The sequence below is a fragment of the Arachis ipaensis genome, chromosome B04 (assembly GCF_000816755.2).
Source record: "Arachis ipaensis cultivar K30076 chromosome B04, Araip1.1, whole genome shotgun sequence".
Classification (NCBI taxonomy): Eukaryota; Viridiplantae; Streptophyta; class Magnoliopsida; order Fabales; family Fabaceae; genus Arachis; species Arachis ipaensis.
In genome coordinates this window covers 85,228,105-85,237,944 of record NC_029788.2, presented here as the reverse complement: position 1 = coordinate 85,237,944, position 9,840 = coordinate 85,228,105, and the positions used below count along the sequence as shown (strand labels likewise).

At 34.0% G+C, this 9,840-nt stretch overlaps 1 protein-coding gene across 4 annotated transcripts; it reads right to left on the bottom strand.

Annotated features, from left to right (window-relative positions):
• LOC107636613 (telomere repeat-binding protein 5-like) lies at positions 3,072–9,503 on the bottom strand. 4 transcript variants are annotated; one of them, XM_016340112.2, is made up of 11 exons: positions 9,021–9,503; positions 7,709–7,806; positions 7,337–7,614; positions 6,584–6,930; positions 6,326–6,499; positions 6,165–6,227; positions 5,990–6,069; positions 5,508–5,746; positions 4,612–4,926; positions 4,443–4,506; positions 3,072–3,601 (listed from the first exon to the last, which is right to left on the bottom strand). In XM_016340112.2, exons 2-11 carry the CDS (start codon positions 7,787–7,789, stop codon positions 3,452–3,454), a joined length of 1,791 nt encoding a protein of 596 aa, XP_016195598.1. In that variant the 5' UTR covers positions 7,790–7,806; positions 9,021–9,503; the 3' UTR covers positions 3,072–3,451. The 4 variants fall into 4 exon arrangements, with proteins under 4 accessions (XP_016195598.1, XP_020976951.1, XP_020976952.1 ...); XM_021121292.1 differs by having other exon boundaries at positions 9,235–9,503; XM_021121293.1 differs by lacking the exon at positions 9,021–9,503 and adding an exon at positions 8,936–9,012.

Genomic DNA, 9,840 nt, shown 5'->3' with positions numbered 1-9,840 from the left:
CCCCGAACGGATAGGGGCTGGGAGGGTACACGCGGGTTCGGGTAGTGTTGTCGGTACGCGTGACATCCCGCGTACGCGTGACACTTGTCACGTGATCAACTTAAAGAAAACGTGGCTGGCGATTTTTGAGCTCATCCAAGCCCAGATCCAACTCATTTCTGAAGTATTTGAGGCCAAATTCAGGAAGGAACAAGGGAGGAGCAACTAGTGTAGCTTAGGAAACATGCTATAGGTCATTTTCTAAAGAGAGAAGCTCCCTCTTCTCTCTAGAATTAGGGTAGATTTAGGTTAATCTCTCTTAGATTTAGGTTTAAATACTTGTTTTGGTTTGGTTTCCTTTGCTTTTCCTTGTTGCATTCCTTTAATTCTCTTAGTTCTTCTTGTTAATTTCTCATTTTGGACATTTTTATGTTTATGAACTATTATTGATTTTGATTTCCATTTAATGCAATTTTATGTTTTCATGTTTATTGATGCTTGTTTGAGTTATTGTTACTATTTTCTTGCATTTGGTAGCTTTAGATTTTATTATTATTGCAATTTAATATGCTTTTCTTTTCATGCACACCAAGTGTTTGATAAAATACTTGTCTTAGTTTTCGAGTAGATTTTGAGCATTTTTGGCTTGGAAAGAGAAATTAGACAATCTTGAGTCATTAATACACAATTTATGTTTGTGATCTAGAGTTGTTAGTTAATCTTGTTTCCATTGACATTACTTATGGATTGGGATTAACTAGGCCTAATTGTTCTTCTTCCGATGTGGAGATAACGTAATAGGCTTAACTCTTAGTAATTGTTGTGTTATGATTATTTACTAGGATAGAAAATCTTGTTTCTCAATCCTTGCCATGAATGCCTCTTTAGCATTTGTTCTCTTTAATTATTTGCTTTATTTTCTTGTCATTTAAATTCTTGCCCTTTTATCAACCCACCCTCGTGAATCTCATAACCAATAATTGAGCACTCGATTGTAATTCCTAGAGAGAATGACACAGGAGTAATACTCTCGGTTATTTTTATTGGGTTAAACTTGTGACAACTAAACTAAACTTTCATGGAGAATCCATTGTTGGTCTAGACTATGCTTTCAACGAAGAGATTCAATTATTTTGAGAAATTCTAGACCGACATAAAATCCTCTCATCAACCATTCTCAAAGACATATAACCCAGGCTGGAGCAACCATCCAAGTTTTGGATGGGAAAATCAAGGACAGAGGAACTTCAACGTTCCATATCCACAAGGAACATCTTTATCACAATCATAAAATTTTCAGAAACCTCCTATAGAAACCACCTTGGATAGTGTTTTCAAAGAATTTATGCAACAAACCGAGGAGTTCATAATGGTGACAAGAGCTAACTTCAAGAATTAAGAGGCCTCTACACAAAACTTGGAAGTATAAATAGGACAAATTGTCAAATAATTAGCAGAGAAACCCCCAATCTGAACTTGAAAATTGTATTTTCTCATAAGATTCAATCGGACAGGACTCCTTGGATACGTGACATATAATCCAACCTAAGGACTACTGTTGAATCTTATGAGAAACTGAATTAGATTTTGCACTTAACCTTTTTAATTAATCGATTGACTAAGACATTGGCTATTGATTAATTGAAGAGAAACCGAGGAGGCAAGACATTAGAAATCAGTTAGTTGAGATTTGTCGTGAAAAGATCTTTGCTTGCTTTAGAATAGGAAAACAAAGTTTGATTTTTCTAAGGACTTAAACGTTTCAAAAATCCTTGACTTCTCCATCATATATTCTCTTGAGTAAATTACCATTTCTACCCACGAAAGTTAAAAACGCTGACATATCTACCCATAAAAGAAGGAAATTACTATTTGTACCCATGAAATATGGGTTCCACACAACAAAATTATCCAAACACTAAAAAATTACCTAAAATTCCTAAATTACCCTTATCTTTACAACCACTTTCTAATCTCAAATCCCACCACCACCCAAATTCTTCACCACCACTCTCATCCCCAGCTACAACCATCACTGTCGCCATAAAAAATTCAGAAGCTTTCCAGACGACCTCCCTCCACGCAGTCTCCGCTCTCTTAGCTCTCTCTTCCTCATCCCTCCGCGACGCAATCACCCAATCGCACACTACCGTCACTGTCGTAGCCGCAGCTGTAATCGTCTCCCCGTGCCTCCAGCTGTGCGCCCTAGAACTCTCTGTCGGCGTGTCCGTCGACCGCTTCCCCTCGTCCAAACCCTCATCGACCTCCTTCACTGCCGATGACGACGGACCTCCGGTGTCAAACTCCCTCATGGCGGCCATAAAATGCTCCGAGGAGAACCAACGGATTGGGATCTATTCCCAAATGTGAAAACGGATTGGGATCTGTATCCTATGACTCACATCTGCTACACCTTCAATGGAAGGATTCTACCCTAAATCCAAGTGCGTCTCTATCTTTTCTTGTAGTTACAACAAGACATGGTTGAAGTTTATATTTGTTCTGTGTTTGGTTGAAATAATCGTTGTTTCCAGAATGTCCGTCGGAGGCACGAGAGGCATTTTGAGTAATGGTGGTAGTTAGGGTTTAGGGTGGTGGTGAGGAAGAGTTTCAGTGGTGGGTTTGGGATTGGAAAAGTGGTGGTGTGGAGTAAGTGGTGGTGGTAGGGTAATTTGGAAATTTCAATTTTTTTTTTTGGATTTGGATAGTTTTGTTAGAAAAAGTTTATGTTTCATGGGTACAAATGATAATTTTCTTCTTCTATGGGTAGGTATGTCAACGTTTTCAACTTTTGTGAGTATAAATAGTAGCTTACTTTATTCTCTTTCAATCAATTACACGTTCACTGCCCTCAAGCAATTCAACATTCAAGCCTTTTAAATTTTCAGCAAGATTCAACATTCACCAATTCCAGGTTTTGTTGATTAATTAGTTATTTAACTCGATATTTGCGTGCTTAATCCCGTAATTCTTGTGGGAATAATATTGACTTACCGTGGTATTATTTGAACGATCTAGTACATTTGCCAGTATCTGTGAGCTTCATTTTTCGCTCATCAGAAAACTAAATCATCATTTATGCTAAAGTATCATGATAAATGTTTGTAACTTGTATTATAAACAAATTACTTGTAAAGAATTCAGAAAAATGTTCAACTTCTATACATATTTCATTATTCTAGTATGCTTTTAATCGCATAGCGAACAATTGACCCACAAGGGATGGAAAGAATTATTATGACATGTTTTCCCTTTAGGTCAAATAACTAATTTACAAAGGTGATCAAACTAATTCCAGGCTTAAGAGAAGCCAAATTATGGATCAATTATGTTATCATTTTATGTAAGATGAACATATTATCAACTTTTTTTCTTTTTGTTTTCTTTTGGGAATAACTACACTACTTTAAACCTAGATTTTGCAGCAAATTTACTTGCTCTTCTGCATGCTTTAATATTTTTGAGGAGTCTCTTACAAAGGTTTAAGTTGGTGCTTGCACTGTTGTTGAGACCAATACGCGTGTGCGGCTAAGACCCTATCTAAAAGCTCTTGAGGTACAGGTTCTCCTCTTCTTTGCTGAGGGGAGATTCTCGCTGTGTGCACCAATGTCTTCCATTTATCCTGTAGCATTTATATGGTCATGGAAGAATTAACAGAATGCAATTACTTTGATATCTCATTTTAAGCTATGTTTCCTAAGTTTTACAATACACAAAATACAGAAACAAGAGATAGAATGTTATACTATGGGTGATCCTTATATTGAGATAATGATTGGAAAGAAGAGTGGAGTGTAGGCATTTTAATGTATTTTGGATATGTTTGCACTTGATCTTTCTCTCCACATTTGGGCCGAGATTTAGAACAAATGTTGAAAAAGAAAGAAACAAGAGATAGAAAACAAGGCTGAAAATTACACAAACTTTCTCTCAAAATAGAAACATTTGGCATGTTTGTTTATTTACATCTCCAAATAAGTATTTTTCTTGGTGTTTTTATGCTTCTGTCCCAAGATATTTCAAATAAATGCTCCATGTTGCAAGTTATCTCTTCCAATATCTTGTAGAGAAAACCTTTGCTTATACTCTCACTGTTTTGTCTTCTTATATTTGTGTTCTGTTGTTCTATTTATCTACATTGTGACTCAGGTATTTTTTCTTTGTGTTGTAGCAAATTATCTTTGAAAAGAAAACTATTTTTTTTGGAAATAGTTGACACTGCTCTAATAAATAATTTTTTTTTCACAAAATTATGAAAGCAGATACTAAACACGCCCTTATCGTCTCTCTCTCTTAAATTTTTTATTTCTCATTAATATTTTCTCTTTATCAAAATGAAAGAATAAATGGTAAAAATCGCTTGAAGTAGCGTTGGTTAGAACCATCTTGCAATTTGGCATTTTTAACTTGTTGCAAGAGATTTCAATTGACACAATCTTTAGTGCATAAAACAAACCACTTACCTTCAAATCCACGTAAGTTCGATGCTTTGCATGATCGAAAGCACGTTGTTTGACATCGCGCCACCTGCAATCCGCAAGTAATGCTTGATAGTTAGTACCATACAGTTACAACTTTTAGCACTACACATCAACCGGAGCCAAAAAACAAAAAGTATCCCATCAAACAAACCTTCCAGTTCCAAGTTTTTCAACTGCTTGAACCAATGCTTCTACTTCAAGAACAGAGAAAGGCCTCCTAATTCGACGCTGTCCGAAGTCAGGATTCCCAGATTTGCGTCGTAATGGGACCACAGCTAATGCTTGCATGTTAATGGCAGGAACTGCTACTAGAGCACGACACTTGGACATGTTATTGTTAGCTGAAGTATCTGCTACAGAGGAGGACAATTTGAGATCACCTTCAGCACAACTTTCAATTTTGATCAGAGAGCGTTCTTGAGATACATTATATGTTCCCTGTTGGAACATTAATGATGTTGATTGCCTGTTTATTCAACATGATCAATTTAGTAACTACTCATATGATAGGACAACCAAATGCTTACCATATAGACTTTACCCTTGATTTAAAATAAAAAATTACAAAGCAACCCAAAATAACCAAATTACCCTTATTTTCATCTTTTCCTCTCTTATATACTTCCTCAAGATGAGGGTATTTTAGTTTTTGGAAATATTTGATAGACAAAGAAAATTAGTCAAAAAGTAACTATAACTTATCTTATTTAACATTTATTAATTATTGTGGCAATGAATAAATGTTAAATAAGATAAGTTCTGACTATTTTTTTTGTCTCTCTAGCATTACCATTTAATTTTTTAGAGGTTGATTTGCACTATATTTTAAAATAGCTTAATTTTGATAGCTAACAATATAAAATGTAGGTTTTTTTTGCTCACGTGATGTTATATAATTGAATGCATGTATAAAACTTCTTTACACTAATAGTGTATTAAAATTAAATTATTTTGCAAATATCAAGGGTTAAGTGTGCACAATTTTAAAATCAGTGCGGTAAACTGCACATAGCTTATAAACATGTTAATGCTAGATTGAATAGTTACCTAGATAACTTTTGTTGTGGACTAGAAGTTAAATAACAAGGGTCTTCATTGTATGAAGGTGAAGAAATCCTAGTATGTCTTGGCTCCAACATGAACCCTAACCTATGACGTTTGTCATCTTGGCATATCCCTGTCTGAATAAGAGTTTTGTTGTCGTCTCGAATCTTTTTTCCCTGCAAAAGGATGCCGATATGTAGTTCATCTCCTAGTATAGTTGTCACAGCCTCCATCACTGTCCTCTGGAAAACAATAGTAACAAAGCAAGCAAGAACAAACAAAAGAAGACACTGATTAAGACATATTAAAGTGGTCTAGTATTACTCAAAAACCATATATATATATATATTATGATATAATAAATATAATAAGTACATAATATTGTTGTTTTTTTTAATTGATACCCTTCATGCATAGATTCAAGAACATCATTCATAATATAGTAAATAAATCATATTACTACTATCTCTCAAATTTTTACATACCTTCAGTGATCCAATTGTTGCAGTTTCTGGTATATCAATGAAAAGCTCCGGGACTTTGAAGGATTTTATGCTAAGCTTCACTACAAATTATTATGAAAGCCATTTTAGAACCTTAAACAAGATGTTAGACAAAATTAGGATTAAATATTGGCAATCATTTCCTTAAGTTTCTTACCATTACAACCCTTGGATCCAGGATGAACCTGTTGACCAGCTATAGAGGACGATTCTTCAATCCCTGCACGTAATAGTTTCAGTTATTTAGCCAAAAAAATCAAATAATAATAATAATAATAATCATAATAATAAAAAGCAGGCAGTGATGCAATGTTGCACCTGTACCATGGATTGTGCTATTAACTTTGCTGTCTGAAAAATCAAATACGCCTTGACACTGAGAGCCTCTATCGGATGTGGATGATGAGGTCTGATTAAAGAACTTCCTCTTCTTAAATGGATACATGCGTTGTAAATTTTCAAGTTCAGAGTTGTCTCTACTATTGTTCTCATCTAAAAGACAACACAACAATTAAGAGCCACATATAGCTTGTATCATAATTATGAACTCTTATACGTCAACAACAAGTATCATACCACTTGCAATAGGACTTGCATCCTTCAGTTTTGGTGTGTCTAATGGTGGACTCGATATCTTATTCCTCAAGTTTGATTGAGTGCACCGAGCAAAGTTTTCGTCATTATCTGTATTAACTAATTTCCTAGCAATGGAACCGCCGTGCGAAGAATCAAGATGATTGCGACACTCTGGCAAAGGCTTTTCCACATTATTTTCCAAAGTGCAATCTTTAAATACCTTATGACCTGGTTCATTAACTCCGACATAACTGCCTTTGATATGGATGATTTTCTCATTAGAATTTCTTCTTTTCATGCCTCCATCTTCCCTCTCAAGGACATTTTGTCCTTGGCCTTCAATATGGCTGCCATGAAAAAATAAACCATGCATTATTCGGACCACATTTTTGCAGAACACAATACTAGCATTTATAACCATGAAATTTTAATACGCTAACAAATTTAACTATGAATGAACAAAACTAGTTTTATATCCACGAAAGATGGTGTCTATATGACAAAAGTATCTAAACATTAACTTTATTCATGAGTAGACTAGTCAATATTCTGAACTTTTATAAATAGAAATAACAATTTTTCATTTTTCATGAGAATGAAGTTAGTTTTGTTTAGTCATGAGTAGATTTGTCAACATTCTAAACTTTCATAGAAAGAAATGATAGTTTATTTGATGATTACCACTTTCCAGTGCCATCAAGATCATGGAACAAAATTGTTCATAAGCAAACAAAAAACTATTTAGACATGTACCTTTGGTTGTCATGTTCTCCTTGCAAACTAGGGACACAAGTAGTGGTAATTTTGCTACACGTCCCGTGTGTGAAAAGGTCCCCCTTAAACAACCCTGTTTCATCATTCTCTTTCTCCTTTACATTATTACCATGAAAAAGATCAGCTTCTTTTGCAAAAGAAGTGTTTTCAGGGTTGGAACTCTCGTTTGCATGCAAGAAATTGCCAGCTACACTAGCTAAAATTTCAAAAGCATGTATGTGACTGTTGTCGCGCTTCTTCCGGATGGAACCTCTCCCCTAAACCATTTATTAGAACAATGATAATGATGTTAAAACTTCTACACAGAATACAAATAAAAAAGTAGTTGGGGGCAAAAAAATAATTTATTACCCTAACAGATCTTGAAGCTCTAGGAATGACAGGCACATGATAGCCATCAAAGCTGTAGTTCAACCTCTTATGCAACACCATATCTCAGAAAAGCACTCCTATAAGACAAAGTTATCAGATAAAACAATTAAACTAGCTTTATTCGGTTTGTGAAACACCAAAGATCGGCACCTGTATCAGCACAATAAAAAAATAGCCCTTAATTCAATTTAGTGAAAGAAAACCAATTTCAATACCAAAGACTAAGAATTGCATTTCGAAAAGGGAGCAAGAAAAATGACAATTTTGAATTTAAGAATAAAAATACTTTTGCATCATAGAGTTAAAATGAGTGATTGAATAAGAACAAAAGAATAATCTTAAAGAAAAATAATGCCAATTTTAAACCAAAATTGAATGAATAATATAACTTGGCATAAAAACCATGACAACAACTCTTTAGTAATGGATTGCATGATAATGACATTATCAGTTGCTGCTGCAATCATAAATCTATCATTTGAGATTAGGTGCCACCATTATAGAGTAATCACAAAAAATATAAAAAAATAAAAATAAAAAAGTACTGAAACCTACAGTATAAGATCACCATCACTTCACCCCACACTTTGATCAGGTTTGAAACTCAAGCACAAACCCTTTAACATTTTAGAGGAAGGGAAAAAAGGGATCAAATATGAAGAAACAAAACAATAAAAAAGGGACAAAAATAAATAAATACATGCTTCAAACATAAGCATTCAAAAGTTACAATTTGTAACATAATGATGTTTGTTATTATATATACAAATTTACATGAAACATAATTAAGGATAACACCAACAATAATCAAATAGAACCCTGGACAAGAAACCAAGGTTTTAAAAATCATATATTATGTACAACATCATGTTCATTTTTTTTCTTCTTAAAATATGTTTTCTATATGGATCTTTTAGAACCTTGTGTGACACTTTTTAAGGAGATAACTCCTGACAAAAATTTAAATATATACATGAACGTATGAGAGAGAAAAAGACAGATCAAGTTTTCTTTTATCCCAAAAGAGAATATTTAGGATATATAATTTACACAAATGAAATGAACACAGAAAAATAAAATGGAGAAGGAAGAAAGAAGCATTAAGCAATACGAATTCCCACACTAACACAGCCAACAATTGATCAATTGAAAAGAGTCATAACCATGTTGAATAATTTTGCACAAAAAAGAACATCATCCACTAACCATTTTTTTCTCTTTTAATGTGCAGAAAGAAATGTTCACGGGAAAGAGAACAAAGAAGAAAAAATATTCTAGAATGTTTTCTCACCTAGAAAGTTGGGTTATGTCTGATCAACAAAAACCCCCTGAAAACCACCTTAAAGGCTTGTGTTCTTAAACCCCTTACAACCCCAACTAACTATTTCTAAAAGTTTGACCACTCAATAATCCTAGGAATGGTGTAATCGGTTGCAACCAGCGAGTGTGACTGGCTATAGCAGGTTGTAAGAGCAAAACCCACTTGTGAGATTGGAAACAGTTACCTCGGTTTGGGGTGATCCACTCACTCCTCAAGCCATGGGAGTTCTCCTTCTTCCACGTGGCACACTCTCCACTCATTTGGGTTCCATCTTATCTCGTTCACATTTCTTATCACACACAAAAAACATGATTGAATGGGTTTCAAAGCTTTGAGCCACACTTCCTTTGCTTGTCCCCAACAGTAGTTCTCCAAATTTTCAAAGCCTTTGACAAAGTAATACAACTGAGAATTAGCTAATAATTTTTTTCTTTTCTCATTTTTTTCTAATTTTTTTAAGCCAAAAACAATTCAGTGGCGCTAGGTTAACTCTTTTGCATGGTTTTAACGAAATAAATTGCGTGAATTGATGAGATTCAAAACGTTTTACTTAATTTACATGAAAATGTTGTTTAACACGTGCTAAAATAATTTTCTAATGCAAAATGAAGTCGAGGATGCATATGGTTTCATATATATAACATAATATATCTCTCAAAAAAAATATATATATAACATAATATATAATAGAATATAATTTTGATATAATGTAGGTACAAATGTGGTTTACAATTTGAATATAATTTTGATACAATACTATTAGTATAAAATAATTTTATACATATATTCA

Coding starts and splice junctions, on each gene's coding strand:
- LOC107636613 (XM_016340112.2), bottom strand. CDS start 7,789: ATGGTGTTGCATAAGAGGTTGAACTACAGCTTTGATGGCTATCATGTG. Junction 6,228..6,325: donor TAGCACAATCCATGGTACAG/GTGCAACATTGC, acceptor TATTACGTGCAG/GGATTGAAGAATCGTCCTCT. Junction 4,927..5,507: donor CCACAACAAAAGTTATCTAG/GTAACTATTCAA, acceptor TTGAATAAACAG/GCAATCAACATCATTAATGT.